General features: G+C 44.3%; 1 protein-coding gene across 4 annotated transcripts in view; it reads left to right on the plus strand.

The window, feature by feature from the left end:
• NEDD9 (neural precursor cell expressed, developmentally down-regulated 9) overlaps positions 1 to 19,799 on the plus strand; it is a 114,999-nt gene that overhangs the window by 76,879 nt on the left and 18,321 nt on the right. For 3 of the 4 annotated variants that reach the window (XM_034660318.1, XM_034660320.1, XM_002915911.4), the window contains exon 2: positions 9,802 to 10,248. In XM_034660318.1, coding sequence (XP_034516209.1) covers positions 9,802 to 10,248 — 447 coding nt within the window. Of the gene's footprint in view, positions 1 to 489; positions 575 to 9,801; positions 10,249 to 19,799 lie in introns of all 4 variants that reach the window. The other variant, XM_034660319.1, reaches the window with a different exon arrangement.

Consider the following 19,799-nt stretch of genomic DNA (forward strand, 5'->3'; position numbering starts at 1 on the left):
TACAGAGAACACCTGAGAGTGAGAAGCAGTGAGGGACTTTGTGTTTCAATTGTTCTTGCTTTCCACCTGGGCGGCGGGGCGGGAGGTGGGGGGAGTGGGGGGGGTTCTGAGTCTCCTGGGCCTGCAGCGACTGCAACAAGCCTCCTGCCTCCCTTATTAAGATCTTAATTACAGACACAGCTTACTTCATTGCTGCAGGGAAAGAATTTAGTTTCTCTGAACTGTGTCTGTTTTTTGGTGTGGCAGGTGTAATCACGATGAGATCATTTCTGGTTTGTTTTCTTTTCCTGGAGGAATTTTTTTTTTCCAAGGGGGAGGAGTACAGTTCTTAAGGCACAATTTCATGAGCTCATAATAAGGCAGTAATAATAACTGTGCTTTGATTTTATAGAGACCCTTTCTTCTGAAGAAATCAGAGTGTTCCACATATATAATTTCATGACTTCTCATAATATTAGAAAGAACGTGTTCATTATCCCCATTTTGCAGGTGGGGAAACAGAGGCACAAAAGGTGTGATTTCTTGGCCATCATTCTTACAATAATGAGGACTGAGACTAGCTCCTGTTAATTCGGTGAGTGTCCATTCCTCTGTGCAGGGTTCTCCACTCAGCGCTGCTAACTTTTAGAGCTCGATCATTTTTCGGGATGGGAGACTGTCCTGTGCATTGCAGGATGTCTAACAGCCTCTGGCCTCTACCCACTGGCCACCAGCAACACGCACGCATGGTGACAGCTAAAAATGTCTCCAAACATTGCCAAATCCCCAAGTGCCCCCTAGTTAAGAATCACTGGTCTCATCTCCCCTACTTCCTTCTGCTTAAAAAAAAAAAAAATGTCTTACTGGTTCTACATGACAGAAGCACAAAAATACAGACATAGAACCGTTTGCCATAATTGTACCATGACTGACATTAGGCTTCATGTCACAGGTTCTCAGCAAGGGAAACTTCCTCTTAACACGCGTGGCCCGGTGTGTTCAGGTGAATACCGCAAAACACCAAGAAGCACGAGGTCTCGCTCAGGCCACATGTGAAACCATCAGGCCATCTCTAAGGCTACCTTGGTCCTCTGAAGCCTTCCTCTGTCTCGTGTGTGTGTGTGTGTGTGTGTGTGTATGCATGCATAACGGATATATATAATTTTATATTGACGTATATAAAATAATGGAACATGCATTTAGAACGGAACCTTGAAGAAAGCTATTTTATTCGTATAAACTGGTCTATAATTTGTACATGTACGAGCTTGTCTATATACCTAGCCCCTGAACCATTTCATTTAGAGGTTTTCTTCTGTTCCATGTGCTCCTGCCATCTTTCTTCCCTCTTCTGGCTGAGAAGCTACAGCACCCGAAAGTTCTTTCTTGAGACCTCTCTGCAGGCGCAAGGCTGACGGCACATGGTTGTAGACACCCTTTCAGCCCAGTATACTGGTCCGTTTTTAAAAACTCTTTGAGGACCTCACAAGTGAAGGGGGATAATAGCAATCAGGCAGCAAACCTAAGTAAGGGGACATCTCAAAGTGTTGCGGGGGGCATCCAAGGTATGTCGACTGAGTCTGGCTGCGGGGTTAGGCCAGGGTTGCTAGTGCGTGTACGTATCGGTACTGGTGGGTTTAGATATTACTTCAGACCTTGAGAGCTGCATACCTTGGTGCAGGAAGATAAGATACGTGGCAATAGAAAAAAAAAGATCTTTCTCTTCTTTCCAATACTTTATTAGATGTTATAACTTTCATGCTTTGACTTTTGAGAAACAATACTGTTTTTGGAAATAAACCGTAGTAGAGTGGACTGGCGTCTCCTACTCCTTTATAACTTAATTCTCATTTCACTTCCCCAAGTACCTGGATGTTGGAGGGATCTGTCTAGACAGGCAGATAGATGTGATCCAGTGCCAACCCTGTAATGTTGGCTGAAATCCAGTTGGTTGTTTTATTGTTAATAAAAACCTACCTTTTGGGTGAGTGGGTGTCAGGCCTTCATCATTATATGGCGCCTGTCAGATTTATCTAGGGACAGAACCCTGAAAAGAGTTTGTGCCTGCCCCATGTTTTTGATCCTTTGCCAATATGCTATACTTCAATCTATCAAAACCAGGCAACCTGGGACAAATGCTTATAAATTCCAAGGCTTAATAGCAACAGTACTAAATTCAAAGATGGAGAGGTTCTCAGGAAGCACATCCTGGTCCAGTGGAAAAAAATCCTAGATTAAGAGGGGAACCAGATGCTCGTTCTGGCTCAGCTGCTAGTCTACTAGATGACCCTCTGGGCTGTAAAACAAGACCGGGTTAGAATGATCTCCAGAATCCCTTCTTAGTCTAAAATTCTAGCGTAATTGGTTCTGGTCAAGCTTCTGGTTGTACTACATAGAAACCACGGTGTCCTTCCACCTTCTTTAAGACCCTCAGGAGTTGCTTAAAAAAAAAAACTCAAAGACCACAGAGGAATGGAAAAGGGAGCTCCTGGAGAAAAGTGTGTCATTTCTGATCATCAGACTTGTGAGGAAATGCTACATTCTCACTCCCGCCAGGATTCAGATTCATCCTCCACAACTGGCCAAGAAATAATAAAAGTTGACTATGAAGCATCTTTCTCTCTCTCTCTCTCTGTCTCTCTCACACACACACACACGCATGCACACACATATGCACGCCTCCCTAACAGCCCATGTATAATTTTTTTTAGGTGAAACAAAGGATTTGCTCTAGGCTTTTGTTGGTTTCATGGTAAACAAATCCCATCATATGGATATTTTTGTCCTGCATCAAGCTTCAATCAAGGGCGAACAGGTGGCATTCGCTCTAGTGCAAAGAAGGAAAGAAAACCAGCTTATAAAGAAACACTTACTTAATCTCACATCTATGCTGTCGATATGATGTGACCAAATCTGGTCAGATGGGAAATTCTTTCTGAGGTCCAAATATCCAAATTGGCCAACAGCCGCTCTCAACTCTCAAGAGGTAGTATCACTTTGGTGCATGAACCCCCAAAATAATGCAGGGGGTTATGCATTTATGCATTATCATAAATGATGCCTCATCAAACAGGAATGGGCCAAAAATGGAAGAGATGTTACGATTCCCAAATCTGGGTGCCTTGGGTCTTGACCACACACAGGGTGCAGTCCCACAGTGCCTGTCAGGGCTGCTGTGTACCAAAGAGTACCTTTGGGAGACAAGTGTCTAATGCCATATTTCTTAAAGCATCTTCCATTCAGAAATGCTCAAAAGAGAATGCTATGGGTAAAGTTCACAAGGCTAGAAAATCTAAGAAAATGTGAGGACTTGGGACCGAGTAAATGACATGAATATTCAGAAGGTCCGAGATACTCACGTAAGCTTTGTGACCACCATAGGGATTGAGAAGCACTTTCCAGAAAATGAAAATCATTGGCTGAAATATGGTCTCAGTGCAAGAGAAATCTTTATGGCATATGTTGGATGCCCCCCATGAGGTATCATAAGTATGCCTAGGGAAATTCTCCTGCTGCCTTTCCATGGCTAGTTCAGACCACATAATGAACACCATGTCAGACTACAGCTGACAAATACAGCTGAGAGAAAAACCTAGAAGTGATATGAATCCTATCTTCTAACTCCTGAACTTTCTTGAACATCTCACATCTGCCATTTAACAACCTCCAGAAGATTCAGCTCCAAAAACTGAACAGTCCAGATCATCCGATGAAAAACCCAGGTATAAATCAAGTATTCCAAGAATCGAAATCCAGACACTTGTAGATATCCATGTTTTCTGACTATTACCTTCTTTGGGGAAATTCCACATTCCCCTATGACCTAAAGGTGATGGTGGGGGGAAGCCAAAGTGGTTTGATCGCCCTCAGACCGAAGCTGATTTTTGTCCGCACACACAAAAGCCCATGAGCCTTTCTTCCTCTTCCCCGGTTTGTCCTGAGACGGACCTTCATGATGCTCATTCCTTAGCTACTTCCTTTAGAACTGATTTCCTTGACAACAGCCAGTTCCTTCTTTACTGTGCCTGTCTCTCAGGATCTGCCACTGTGTGTGTGTATGCATGTGTGCATGCACGCGCGTGCACATGCACCCCACCAGAGTCCAGAGCGAAAGTTTGGGAAGTTGGGTAAAGGAAAGTCATATTGTTGAGAATGTGGCAGCCCCAAGATCTTGGCAGGAGCTCCTACATGATAAATATAGAATGAAGTAAAAATAATAAGAGGAAGTCGGGCCATTGATGATGCTATCAGTCCTAATGGGGTGACACATCAGCTATTGTGTCTCATTTCTCTTCAAAGAACAGCATGAATGGTCATGGAAATTATAAGTCACACCTCTCTGTATTTGGAAAAGCAGATAGTTTCCCTGGCAGTGGGAGTACGAATAAGCTTTCTTGACATTTTGATAGCAATGAAAAAAAAAAAAACTCAGGGAAGAGTGGGGGATGGTGTGGAAACGGTCATATGACCTAGTCTCTGTACCCAGTGTTCTGGCTAGTTGTACAGAATTTTATTCCCACTCCTCAAGCACAGCTGAACCAGGAACCCAACGTCCTGGCAAAGCATGAATGGTGCCTAGTCACCTGCTGCCAGATGGAGGGCTCTACACCGATGGGGGAAAAGCTCTCCCAGAGATGACTGTATTTAATCTGGCTGGGATGGTCAGCTCCTCCTGGTCTTCCTGTTTGCTCAGTGGTTGTGGACACTGGATTCAAGCTCCCATCTACGTCATTATCCTGTTTAATAGGGAGGGGCGAGCACTTTCCTGCTTGCTGTCTCCCACGTTCTCTGGCTGTGAGGTCTGGACATGCCATTTATCTTTCTGGTTCCCTTGGTTCATCTTCCCATGTCCATCTGAAAACTTTAACCAAGTATCTTGCTGACGTCTCTAGAAAACAATTTCACCTTCTCTGTAGAGAACCAGGAAATCAGAGTCCAGAATCCATTTTAAGTTAGCAGACATTTAATGAGGTACATTTGGCTTCAGACAGTGGGCTCGAGTTCTGGAAACGCCAAAGGAATAGGCCCGCCTCCCTGAACTTCAGGAGTTCACAGTCTTGAATGGGGTACTACAAGTCACACTGAGAGAAATACTCTTACAAAGAACTGGAAAGGGAAACGAGCAGATAGGTTTGGAAAGATAACTCTTCTGGGGAAGATGGAAGATAGATTTTGAGGTGGGAAAATCAGTTGAGAAGCAATTTCCAGACTCCCGATACGAGGTTGTTGAAGGCCTGAACTAGGAGAGGCAGTGAGGAGGAAGTCGGGGGCCAAGCGGATTGGGTTCCAGATTGTGAAGAGACTCCACAAACCTCTGAGCCTCCTATCTTGGGCAGCTGCGTGCGTGCTGTGAACTGAGAGAGATAAAGCAGGAGAAAGGGGTTTTTACACTTGTTGAGTTAGAGTAGAAGATACCTATTAGCCAGTTGGAGATATGGGACCTGAGCGCAGAAGAAATATCTAGGCTGGGGCAATGGATCTGTTATCTGTGTGTTTAGATGCCATTGGTAGGATGGGATTTCCTCTAGAGACTGAGCGTGCAAAGAGCACAGAACAAAGGAGGGATCCCTTTGGAACATGATTAGTCTGTGAAGGAGAAGGTAGATGAGTGGTCATGAGAATAGGGAGAAGAGAAGAAACCAGAGGTGGAATCATGGGAGCCAAAAGAGAGACTGGGTGGGGGATCAATGGTAGAGGCTACTATAATTAGGGTTCCCTCAAAGAGGATTTATAACTCTCAATGCCGATTTCCAATCCTAGTTAGAAGCACAGCTTTGCTAGCCCATGCATTTGTCTTTGTTCAATACTGTCCCAATTCTGGAGCTGGAGACGGGGAGGCATGAATTCTTGCCCCCGCTCTGTGACCTTCTTGCCAGGTGGCTTGGCAATTATTAACTGCTCGAGCCCCCTCGTTTTTTCTCATTTGTAAGGCGAAGGAGCTGGAGTGTAATTGTTTGAAGTTCCTCTGGCTTTCAACTTCTGTGCCCCAACCGTTCTGGCGCTTTGCCAAGCCCTAGCTGCATTTCTAACTGCCACCCTCTCGAGGCTAACCATCCAACTGGCTATAGAATGACAGAGCTCTCTTATCTCTCCTGGATTTGTTTCTCTGTTGACTTTTCCTGCCCTGAGAAGGGGAAAAGACAAACCCCTTCTCCCGGGTTTTTCTAAGATATTCAGATAATCACCCTTCTGACTCTGTGGCCTTGAGGCATCACACCTCCCACCCAGAAGGAGGAGGTCCCTCCACCTTCTCCTAGCCGGATGAATTAACTCTTCATCTGCCCATCAACTCCATGCACTTTTGAATGAGATGGTTTGTGTTTTGGTTAACTTTGCTGTTATCTTCTATACGGAACTCTTGTCCCCAAAGCATCAAGTGTTTTCAAAAGCCAAGCTCCTTACCCATTTTTCCCCACTTTGTGATGGCTTGGACTCTGCTGGAATCTAAAGAGATATAGCCATAATTCATTCAGCAGTAATCAGAATAGTAGTAGTAGTAATAATAATAATAATATTTTGTCTCGGTCTCTTGAGGGCAATCAATAGTTTCATTATTGCTATTTGCAGGCAAATATTCCATAAAAGGTTGCAGTGACCATGACTTTTTATATCAGAGAAATACTGCAAGATACAGTTCTCCTGATATGTAATTGAATATTTCATATATATATATATATATATATATATATATTAGCATAATTAGAACAGGACCCAACCCTTGACGGAGAACGGACAAGAGGCTGAGTAGGGAGGCAACCCACGGCCAAAGTGCCATTCAGCAAATTAAGTAAGTTGTCACAATAGCTTCCTAAGCCTCCAGCAGTGTTAAGGTACTTGACTTGGATTAACTCATTTCATCCTCACAGCAAACCCGTGAGGTCGGTGCTGTTACCCTCCCTCCCATCTTACCGAGGAGGAAGTGAAGGCACAAAAGGAAATAATCTGTTTATTCCATAGACAGGACAAGAATTGTCATCTTCCGAACTTCGATATACAATGGAGTTGAGCCCAGTTAGGAGGACATTGTGTAGTCGAGCTAAGGTGGCTTAGAGTTCTGGAAAGAGAATTCTCATCTCTGACACCAACAGTGTGGCTTTGGGCAAATGATAAACTGGCCCCCCCAGACCTGTTTCTTTATCTATAAAACAGGAAGGTTGGGTCCAGGGGTCCTCTAAAGGTCTCCGGGAGTGCATGTAACGTTCCGTATGGGAGAGGGATGTACAGGTGTTCAGTCACTTACTCCCGTTCAGCCAAGGCTGAGACTCTCTGTCAGTGTGTGAGGTGTCAGGCTATCACGAGGGCGCATGCTACCAGTGGTCCTGCCAAGCAGGCTCTCTCCTTAAAGCCTCACCTCTGCGGGCAGCACGGAGGACTGCTGGGGAATCATGGACAACCAGTCAGGACAACTCACCAGGGTGCCTCCGTTAGTGAGGACAACAGTCTCTGAAAGTTTTCCCAGAGAAACGGCTCTTGGGGCACATCTGAAGCATTAGCATGCTGCTTCCCAGGTGGCGGGAAGGTCAGCGGGATAGGAGACAAGAACATCCAGAACGACTCTTACACGGGGATTTCTAGCTGTCTCCCATCAAGGACGATCCAGTGCCCCACTGCAGTGCTGCATGGAGTCCCATGGCAGGCACCCAACTCCACATGCCTCCAGCTTATTTGTGCTGATTACGTCTGCAGTCTTTGCCTTTCTACTGTTTTCTGTTTCTTTTCTTTCCCTTCTTCGTAGTCACTAGACTCGTACAGCTACCCACCCTCAGCTTCCATAGAACTGGTCCTAATTCTATCAGTTCTGATTTCATCTTGGGGCCTTCTTACCAGCCATTCCCAATCATCGAGTAGGGCACCAGCGAAAGGGACAGAGACCAGAGTGCTCGGCTCTCTCCCTACTGTGTAATCACAATACAACTCTGGTGGAGTGATCTCCCGCAGGTTACTTTGGTACCAAGGCCCAGAAGCTTGTTGTCTGTAACTCTGTGATTTTTCTTTTAAGTTACAGAACACTCAAAAGATGGAAGAAGAGAAAGAGAGATTTTAGGATTATGACATATCCTTAAGTGGTTCCTCAAGCCAGGATAGGATGCTGAATGATTTTATCTTTATATATGTGAATTTTTGTTAGGAAAAACCCCAAAGCTTCCTAGCGTAGAAATACTAAGTAAAACCTTCACCTGGAACACAAACCCTTCCGTTTCCCTTGAGCTTCCCTTACTCCTCACCTGTCTACATTATAGACTTCTCGGATCTCAAAAAATTGTCAAGAACAAGAACTTCAACCTTATTCTTAAAAAGCATCCTCAGGCTTCCTGGGTACTGACCTCTATGGCTTGATCTCCTTTTCTTAGGTTAAGTAGTTGCACTAAGAGGATTAACTGTAAGAGTAGGACCCCCTCCCAGATACTGACAGGAGGGGAGCTGCCTTACATAACACAGTCCCCCCCTCAGAGAGGAGGCCCAGCACCCAGCACAAGACTGTGGTTATGGGGCATAGTACAGGGGGAGATGATTAATGTATGTCAGTTCTAACGGAATGAAAAGCATGGGGCTGGAAGATGAAGTCCACGTTTCTAGAGAAGCAAAGTGGGGGGGGCAGAAATCCAAACAACTGCCCAAAATTCCACGAATATGTAAAGTCCCAAACATGCTCCACCCTGTAGGCCGTCCCTCCTCCCACAAATGATCATCGTCCCAGTGACTCAAGTGCATCCAGGCACTTAAGTGAAGCACCGGAGAGATCACTTTTAGTTTTCCAAGTGCTTGTGATGAATTTACAGCATCCCGACTCCTCTGTGTGCTGGGAAGGAGCGGGCATGTGGTGATGGCCGCCATCGTACTGTGAAACATGACTGACGCCAAGAAATGAAATCTTCAGAGCCTTTGAAGGGCTTCCAAGAATGTCAGCACGTACTGCTTGCCCACTCTCTGCTGAATGCCTACTTTGGCTGTCTGCTTAGTACTGAATGTGCCAGACGGGCCTTCATACAAAGGGAGAGAGTGTTTGGGGCCCATGAAAGGGAAAGGCAGAGCCTTTCTGATGTGAATGGCGAGATTCAAGAAGTAGGGGGAAAAAGTGGCAGGGTGAGGAGGGGCCTTCAGGAAAGGTATGAATAAAAGACCAAAAAAGAAAGTGGTGACATCTACCTACATGCGGTAAATTCTTCCTTGCTCCCTGCCATCCGATCTGGAGATGTAGACTACTGTCACCCCATGCTCCATGCTTGATTATCATGGAAACAATACTTGCCTGTCAGTTCTCCCTGGATCCAAGGACTTCTTGATCAACTGAGAATAAGAATTTGTAAGCCCCGCCAAGGCATATAAGTCTACTTTTGTTTCCATTTTAACACCAGATATAAATGTCATGTGTACCATTTGTTATTTGGGATTTTCTTTGACTCTCTCTGCCTCCAGTATATGAGAAGCTTGAGAAATGTCTGCTGTGGCACATCTGAAGATCTTGGAATATTTTATTCTTTAAGCTGGCTTTAAGAAAGGAAGAAAAGTATTTTTGTGTAGTGAACTCTTTACCAGTGCTACTCATAATTCCTTGGCACAGCATTTAGAGCTAGAGGAAAGAACTCTTGTGGTGTTCCGAGCTTCGCCGAGGAGGCAGTCTGATGTCATTGGCGGCAGACACAGTACGTATGTATCTGTGTTTTGTCTGCACCATCTGTTTTTCTCTTTACAGGCTATTGTTCACATTTGTTCTTCCCTCCCTTCCAGGAAGCGTGCCTCTCCATAAGAGCACGGGCTTTCAGTGTTTAAAGGACTGAGCTAGCATTCTAACATGAAATCCCTCTGTTCGCTTCTTCCTAGAATCTTATGGCAAGGGCCTTGTACGACAATGTCCCAGAGTGTGCTGAGGAACTGGCCTTCCGCAAGGGAGATATCCTGACTGTCATAGAGCAGAACACAGGAGGACTGGAAGGATGGTGGCTCTGCTCCTTACATGGTCGACAAGGCATTGTCCCAGGCAACCGCGTGAAGCTTCTGATTGGCCCCATTCAAGAGACCCCCTCCAATCAGGACCAGCCGACTTCTGGACTAACGCATCAGACCTTTGGCCAACAGAAGCTCTATCAAGTGCCAAACCCACACGGTGCCCCTCGAGACAGCATCTACCAAGTGCCGCCTTCCTACCAACATCAGGGAATTTACCAGGTCCCCACTAGCCATGGTACCCAGGAACAAGATGTGTATCAAGTACCACCATCAGCGCAGAGAAGCATTGGGGGGGCTAATGGTCCCCATTTAAGCAAAAAGGTGAGTGAGTGACCAACTGGATTTTTGTTCCTACTTACTTGTTTCCATTGCACTCAGAACAATAGAAATGTTCCCAGAACAAGAACTTGAAACGTTCAAGAAGTGAATAATCCTGCAAAGAGTAAGTACCTAAATACCTGATGTCGGGCATTAGTTTTGTACCATTTATCCATTCATTGGTCAGCAAAACTTTGTTCTCATCTCATTATAAATTCTTGTGTTGTTCCAGATCATACTGGGTCATTAAGTTGCTTCTCTCTGTTTTTCTGATAGAACTGCTTTAAGACCTAGGTTCTACACTCAAACAGTTTCCAGTCTTTTCTGTTTCCTCCTTGAGTGGTACAAGGCACCAAATTTTGAACAAGTACAATGATACAGAAAGGACTGACTCTCCTTTCACCAAAAGCTGAACCATGACCCCATTGGCCTGGCTGCACAAAGAACCCACCAGAAGTAAAGGGAGCAAAGAAGCTGGCCGTGGGTCATGCCAACCAACTTTTCTGTAGAGTTGTTAGTTTCAAGGTTGACCCATTTAGTGAACACATGGATACTAGTGAATTTAGAAAGGAGCCATCCTCTCGTCCTTTAAGTAATTCCTATAATAATGCCGGAGCCAGTGGGTGAAAACAGTAGAGCCAGAATATTTAGGAAACCATTATGTTTAAAAAAAAAAAAAGGAAAGGACCTCTTCAGCACTCTATATAATTCCAAATGTCACAACAATTTGACATAAATAGAAATTTGTTGATCAAATTGATTTTAAGCATTTAGTATATATATATTTTTTTAAAGATTTTTTTTTAAAGATTTTATTTATTTATTTGACAGAGATAGAGACAGCCAGTGAGAGAGGGAACACAAGCAGGGGGAGTGGGAGAGGAAGAAGCAGGCTCATAGCGGAGGAGCCTGATGTGGGGCCCGATCCCATAACGCCAGGACCACGCCCTGAGCCGAAGGCAGATGCTTAACCACTGTGCCACCCAGGAGCCCCTAAAGATTTTTTTTAAGTAATTTCTACACCCAACCTGAGGCTTGAACTCCCAACCCCAGGATCAAGAGTCACATGCTCCACCAGCTGAGCCAGCCCGGCAGGCACCCTTCATTCAGTATATTTTTGATGCTCGTGATACAGTGATAAACTAAAGCATGAACAAAGCTTTGTTCATTGTAGTGGGGAGACAAGCAAACACTGCAATGTCAGGTGGAAATACACACTGGAAAGAAAGTAATGCTAGTCAACTACGGGGGTAATAGCCAACACCAAGATCGTGCTTATGCAAGCATTACAAGCGAGGGCATTTCTCTTTTGTTTACCGGCAAATTCGAAGGGTCTAAAATGGGTCCTTTGAGGTTTGGTATTAAGAATGGACTCATTTAACGGAATAAGAAATAAGGGAAGATGCAGTTAGATACAAGAAGGAGCTTGCTGGCTCCAAGAACACTACATAGGCATGTGTCCTGCCTCAAGAAAATCTAATCACAAAGGCTGAATTTACAAACCCAAATCCATTATGGAACTTCTATTCACATGATAATGGAATTCTCTGTTGGACAAAAAAGGGGGGAGGATCACTGTTGGAGTCCTTCAAATAACAAAACCACGAATGTATTTTCAAATCACCTTTTATGCAAAAGGTTTGTATTAAAAACCATTGCTCAAGAGCACCTGTGCTGTTGCCTAAGCCGAGAGCACCCATATGAGGAGGAATTCCTCAAGAAGTGGTGACTTGTTTTGCCCACTGTCTGCAGTGACTCCATCATGACCTTTCAAAGTCCTTCTTACCCCAGGGACTTTAGATTCAAAGGGAAAGCCAAACCAAGCCTCTATCTCCAGAGGGAAAAAAGAACAGTTGAAAGGTGTAACTATAAATAAATAACTTCTCTCATTCTTAGTCCTGGTTGTTTGCACCTTAAAAATAGCTCTCCCTCATCTGAGCTAGTGTGAGGCAGACGAGGGAGACCAGAACAGGAAATGCTTGGCTGAAAGGTGGTAGGGTCTAAACTTTCATCACAGTTTATTTTGGCAGGAAGGTGACATGTTTTCCTTTTTAGACTCAACCTTTTTAGTTCCAAGTCTGAAAAGTACTTCAGACTTCTTCCCATTTGATTTGCCGTAACTGCACTGCAGATTTGCTCCTTGACCCTCCATCCTTTTAAAGGGGAGAGACTTTGACCACGCCTTCCCTTGGATTGATGTTGGGGTGTGCGCTTGAACTCAATGTTTTGTTTGTTTGTCTAATTCTAAAACCAGTGGAACATTTTATGTTTACCAAAAGGCAGATGATTCCTGTAGGAGGAAGCCAACTTCCGAATCGGATCTCTGCCAGCCCTTACGGGGGGAGACTTGACCAGAACCGAGAAGTAGATAATGCCTGCAGTGCTAAGTTTGAGCCGTGGGAGTCCGAGGTGGAAACATGGCAGCAAGGATGGGAAGGGCAGGAGGGAACAGTCCTGGCTCCTCCCTGCCAAACACCAAGGGTTCTGCAGGATAGCCTGACCTCACCTTGAAAGTCATCTGAGTGCCTCTGGTCCCCTAGGCTGACCCCCTCCATCGTGTCCCCTGGGCCACTGGCTCGAACCACCATGGGTGTGAGGAAGAAGAACCTTCCTTCCCTTCCCCTCTCTCTTCCCTCCTTTCTCCCTCCTCTTTTCTCTCTCCCTTTCTCCCTTGCTTGCTCTCAGACTCTTTCTCTTTCTCCCCCTCTTTCTTTCACTTTTGCCTTCTGTCCTTCTTTCCTTCCTTCTTTCTTTCCTTCCTTCCTTCCTTCCTTCCTTCCTTCCTTCCTTCCTTCCTTCCATCCTTCCTTCCTTCCATCCTTCCTTCCTTCCATCCTTCCTTCCCTCCTCCTCTCCCTCCTTCTTAGTGGAGATGGCTTGGCTGCTAAAAGGTAATTTTAACCTTCCAGATAATAGCTGTTTTAAAAACTTCTGTCAACATTTTCCTCTGTGTAGGGATCTTCTCAGTGGGTGAGAATCACAGAAATGACTTAAGCCAAGGTCCCAAGAGTTAATCTCAGTACAGCAAGAATCAGGCAGGCTTTTTGGGTTTTGTTTTGTCTTCGGGCTTTTTTTTTTTTTCTTTTTCTTTTTTGAGTTCTTATTGCAGCTGACTTAGTGAATAGCCCTATACCCATTTTTCTCTTTACTTTCCCATCTGTAAAATGGTGGTAAGCCCAGAACCGGACATTCCGGAAGTTTAAGCTGTGGTCTTTAAAAGCTGTGAAAGAAGAAAAAGAATCGGAGGAGGATCTTGTTACGAAAGTGTGGTTTAAAACTTTTAGAGAACGTAAGAATCATCTGGAGAGGTTGGGAAGGTGAGCTGAAATGCAGATTTCCAGGCCTTTCCCACCAGACATTCTAATCCTGGGGCCTGGGAATCTGCCCTGGGGTGAGCTCCTTAGCTAGTTCTGGGGGAGGTGACCCAGGACTGCATTTCGAGAAACACTGTGAAGTGACCATGATGGGGGGCTGGCTATGTTCCAATCTGATTGTGATTCGGGACTCCCCATAGTTAAATATTCCCTTGATGTTGCTACAGACTGTGGACTTAGGACTTCTATCCACCACAGTTTTCTCCATGAATGAATCATTTAAGAGGAAAAAAAACGTTCTGCCTTCTCTCACTTCAACTTTGCTCTTTGGGAAACTGCAGCCTCTGCCCACCTAAGACGCCTCTACTCATCCCATGGCACTCATAAGTGCCATGCATCACTTGTATCAGTGGTTAGAAAGATAATCAGGTCATCCCCACCCTTTTATGAAACAAGACAACATGAGTATTGTGCAAAGAGTATAGGCTTTGGGGTTAGGCCGACCCTTGGCTCTCTTCCTTCATAGCTATCAATCCCTCGGCAAGTTCCTCAGCTTCCCTGGGCTTTGGTGTCTCCATCTGTAAAATGGGAACAAACACAACTACCTCCCAGAGTTCTTGTGAGAATTCAATAGAACAACACACAGGAAGGACCTGGCGCAAGGCTTAGCACAGTGGGGACTTAAAAAATTAGTTCTTCTCCCTTGCTTGTCTTTCCTTTCTCAGAGTTTGTTTTGAATGGCCTCGGCCCTGTTTATGTTTCTGATTGTACATCAAATATGCAAATACTTTACTACTAACACATAGGCCGTTCCCTTTGAGTGCGTGGCTTTCTGTCTCTTTGATTCTACAAGAAGTTTGCACGGAGTGGAAAAGAACTCTTACAGTTACCTGGAAACCATATACACTGACACCTTTCTTAATTTCATTGGTCTTTTGCCCTGTGGGTTTTGGGTGCGGTGCCGTTTTATCCATTAAGGCATTATGGGCAGAATGCCCAGGCCTGCAAGAATGTCTGAGAGCCCCCCCAAATAAAATTTTGACTCCAAAGTACGAAACACAAAAACTGCAAAATATAAATTAATAAACATTTAGATAAATGTGCAGGAAACAAAATAAGTCACCTTCATTAACTGCTACATTGAGAGCTCAGAGCTATTTTATTACATTTGAAAACAATTTATAGGTTAGAATTTTCTCACTTTGCAAAGATTTCTAAATATGCCCTGTGATTGCCAAGGACTCACAGGCAATTTTAAATTAACTGAGTTACTCACAGTCCAATCATTTGAAAAGCTAAATTATGTATATTGTAATGTTCTCAATTCTTTAAAAGCAAAAATTTTACTTACTAAGGGACTGTGGCTGGGAGTGGAGCCCCCAAAGGTCCAAAAGCCTAAGGGCCACAAAGGTCTAAAATAGCCTCATTTTTCGGCTTCAGTGAGTAGTAAAACTGCCACCTGAGTTTATCCATTCTGTGCCTTGATCCACACAGAGAATGATATGTGTTTCTCTGATTATTTTTTGGACATGTCACTTGTATAGTAACTGATGGAACCAGGTTTGTTTTGCATCCTTCTGAAGATCAGTTTTGAGCTAAATTATAAGCTCCATTCAGGTAGGCAGGGGCCAGGGCTGTCGTTCACATATGTCATTTCCATGTATGGCATTTCCTGCTATAGGCCACGCTCACAGCAAAGTGTCAGCACATGAGTGCCAGCCAATGAATGAAGGAATGAGGCAGAAGTAAGAAATGAAGCATCTAATTTGAGTTGACCTTTAAGTAAACTGAAAAGTGGTTCTGATCTCATCACCCATCGGATTATCACGCACTGTTTAAATCTTATCATCCAGCTTATTACAATCTCTTACAATGTATGTCAGATTCTACATGGTAGTTTTCCCCTAGGAAAGGTGTTGGGGAATGCCACCATCTCTCTTCTGTAATCATAACTATCTCTACACAAGTGGGCATTCAAAGCATGATTGATGTAAAGTTCAGCATGTCTGACAGCCTACCTATTATTTATTTATTTATTTATTTTTAAAGATCTATTTATTTATTCGAGAGAGAGAGAGAGGACGAGCAGGGGAAGGGGCTGAGGGAGAGAGAGAGAGACTCTCCAGCAGTCTCCCCACTGAGTGCAGAGCCCAAAGTGGGGCTCGATCTCATGAACCTGAGATCATGACCTGAGCTGAAATCAAGAGTTGTATCTTTAACCAACTGAGCCACCCAGGTGCCGAGAGCGTAACTTTTATGCATTTTGCCCAAAGTAGACAAGATTAGTTGACTCCTCCAAGGTCACCTAAAGAGGAGAACAGCACTATTTTTGCTGGGAAGCAGAGCTTTGCATATTCTGTGATTTACCTAGAATGATTTTTCTTCTCCATTCCATCGGTAAACTCTTATTCATACTTTCAAGCCCATATGTCAATGTTCATCTCCTCTGTGAAGCTTTTTGTCTGCATCCCAGCCATTTACTCCCTCCTCTTTGGTCCCCAAAATATGTCAGGCTCTTCACTTAATCTCAAGGGAAGCTCATGGGTTCATTAAAACTGCAATGGCTATTACAAGGGTATGATGTGCTGGGCTGGTACTGGCCAGTACTATGTCAGGGGTGGCACTCAGAAAACTTTAGATTTATCCAGACCCCATGACATCATCTTCAAAGACCGTGTCCTACCTTCCGAAATGGGACACAGCCAAATGTTGGCAGGAAATGATTAAAAGATTTTTGCCAGGTCTTCCAGTCCCGTTCCTGAAAGGTAACATAAGAACCAGAAATAGATTCGCTATAATATTTGTACCTTCTTAGACACTGAGTCATCAGGAATTACACATACACACACACACACACACACACACACGCATGTGTGCGCGCACACACACACCCCCTCACCCAAAGCCATTGGTTAGGGAACAGAGGACTTCCCTTATTGGGATTTGAAGCGTTGTGAAATCTGGTCGCCTGGAGCAACACTGACTTACCAGCCAGCTAACTGCTATATCTTAGCAGTATGATTTGTCTGCCAACAAGTAAAAATAGATTTAGAGGAAATGAAAGTGCCCGAGAAGATAAACCCTGACTACACCTCACTTTCCTTTGTTCTCTTCCTATACACACACACACATAACACCCCTTGAAAACAGCAGGGAGAATCTGAGTTTGACAGGCCACAGAGTACCTCTGGCTTCTTCACTTATAAACTCCATATAGTAGGACCATGTTTCAGAATTATGCAACTCTCTATAAAGATAATCTGAATTTAAATTCTTTTCCCCCTCAATACATGGCTTTTGGGGCTGTGTGGAGAAGTGAACTTCCATCTAAATTCTTTACCCTCAAGAGTCAAGATGAATTCTACATCTTACACAGAATTGGAGGTCCTTGAGCACTTTGGGGCAGGACTTTATGAGCTCACTTTGAAAACGAGAAGTCTCTCCTCCCAGCTGAGCCACCCACGCCAGGGGAATGAGCAAACTGGAACACCTCCCTAAAAATGTACAAAGGTCTTTTTTGTTTGGTCAATGCCAAGGCCTTCTAACTCAGTTGCAATTTGTCATAAAGCTCATAGATAGTGCGTATTTCTAAGAGTGCATCAGTAACTTTTTGTAAACCCACACCAGAGCAAACAGAGGTAATCTTCCTTCCTTTTTCAATGATTTCATGCTAAGTGACTATGCTTATCAGAGTGAATGGGTCAGATATTGTGTGTGGTGTGATGTCTGGCTGGGTGGATAATGCTGTATTTGTGAGTGAGAAAAAAGAATGCATTTATTTATTTGCTTTGATGACAAAACTCAGACTTCATACTGGTGGAATGCATCTTTAAAAGCAGGCTTATTTGAGTACATTGTGGAAAATGTACAACGAGATCCCATCAGAAGTGCACTTGGTTCTAAATAGTGCCATACACCCAGTTGTCAAGGTACACTGCTAGAGAGGTATGCTGCTTCTGGCTACGGAGTCACAGCGTGACTCACTTAGAACAGTGTGTCTTCTCTCAAAGTTCTGTGTAACTCGGGAACATTTGAAGAGTACCAAGGGATCCTCTCTTCAAGGGGACTCCAGAGTAGGTCAATTTTTGAAGCAAAGAATCTTCACCAATGCTATAATCACATCTGATTTATTTGAGTAATTTTTCTTGGATTTTCTTAAGTCAGGGTGTGCTTAAACCAGTAATTTTTCGTAACAGTCATTTATTTTCAAATTTACCACCAATTGACTGTGTAGCCCTTAGCACGCTATGAAGTTACTCATTTTTCAGGATAGGTGTAGGACGAAAGCAGGGGGTAACCCGAAAGTGCCCTCGGGCCCTCACTCCATGTTAGGGACTTTACATCCATAATCTCATCTGATCTTCTCAACAGCTTCATAAGGTGTTCCTTACCCTCCTCTCTTTATGGGGGAGGGATCTGAGGTCTGAGAGGGGAGTTAACTTGCTGAAGGACATACCTCTGGTAAGAGGTGGCCTTGATATTTGAACTCATGTCTGTATGAATCTGAAGCTAATGATTTTTACATCCTGGCTAATGGTTGATGTTGCCAAGCCCTAAAATAAGAGGGCATGTTTAAGACATTTCATTAGCAATTCCAGCTCATCAAAATCCTGGGTGCTAAACAGCATCACCTTGGCCAGAAAGAATTAAAGTCATTTCAGAAGGCTCCCACCCCAGAGCTGGAGAGTAGCCTCTATGCTGACGGAGTGTGAGCTGAGGAAGGTGGAAATTCCCGCCACCCGGCTGCAGTGGTCCGTTTCATGGCAGGCTGATCCAGAAGTCCTGAGCAGATGATGAAGGTGATGTAAAGACCGTGGTATCACTGAGACGATTGCTGCGTTGGCTACCATTGGAAGCACCATTTTTCAAATGACTTCCAGTTGGCCCAGATGGATAACTTCATTTAACCAGACACGGTTGTTACCCCTTATCCACAGTTTTGTTCTCATGATTTCAGTTGACCTATGGTCAACCAGGGTCCAGAAGCAAATGATCCTCCTTCTGACATACAGTCAATGCCTACATCACCTCATCACGTAGGCATTTTATTGTCTTATGTCGTCATAAGAAGGGTGCGTACAGTACAGTAAGATATTTTGAAAGAGACCACGTTCATATATAGTATGTCATTATAATTGTTCTATTTTATTATTGTTGTTCATCTCTTGTGTTGAATTGATAAATTAAACTTTATCATAGGTATGTATATATAGGGAAAAGAACATAATATATATATAAGATTCGGTACTAACCACGGTTTCAGGCATCCCCTGGGGGTCTTGGAACATATCCATCATGGATGAGGAGAGACTGCTGTCTAGTTCAATCTCCCAGAATGCGCTTGCCAGGGAAAGGGGCATGCCCAAAATTTAAGATAGCCAGAATTCAAGTTTTACCTCTCCAACAAGAAAGTGAGTTTGTCTGTGAAACTAGGAAAGTAGTAAATTTCTAGTAAATTTCTAATCTGTCTTGCTAATGTAAGCAACCGGACATTGAGAAAAGTAGGGGTGGACCGCCAGACGCAGCCAACCAGGTTCTTATTACTTCTCTGTCATTAACCAGCTGAATAACCTCTCTGAACTTCGGTTCCTTCAACTGTGAAATGGGGAGTAGGGTTGGATTATCTCTAATGGTCTTTGCTAAAATTTTATGATCCAGATATCCTTACCTTACTCTCCCAGAGTCACCTGAAAAGTTTAGTAAAACTGCTGGACCTCAAGATTCTTAAAGAAAAAAGAAAAAGACACTCAGGCATCGATATAAATTTTCAACTTGACCCCGTAAGTTTTGGCAAACCTTCTTACTCGTCCTTTGGGATGCCGTCTGCCTTCCCATCTAGAAACCGCAGTCGCCTCTAGAGGATGGAGCTGTGGCAGTAGAAGACAAGGAGCAGGAGGAACAAGGGGGTGGGGGGTATGCTGAGCCACGGAGACCCAAACCTCCCGCAGGCCCATCCCTGTACGTGACAACAGTTTCCAGGGAGTGGCTTCTGCAGAACTCTCTTCCCTGCTTTGGTACCAAAAGCTAAGAGTGTGTTTCCTCCTAGAACTTGTTACTTTTCGGTCCATTTTCCTCCAATCCTCTCGGATATGGCAGAGGCCCTTGGCAGGTCACGTGTCTCTCGACGCCAACAGCCCTGCCGCAGCTCCACGTTCTGCCACGTGATGGGTCTGTCCCATCAGCCACTGCGTCCTGTCCCCCCAGTGAAGCCGGGGGGTCTCCGGCGTGGGAGGAGCCGAG

Source organism: Ailuropoda melanoleuca, chromosome 5, assembly GCF_002007445.2.
Source record: "Ailuropoda melanoleuca isolate Jingjing chromosome 5, ASM200744v2, whole genome shotgun sequence".
NCBI classification, from domain to species: Eukaryota; Metazoa; Chordata; class Mammalia; order Carnivora; family Ursidae; genus Ailuropoda; species Ailuropoda melanoleuca.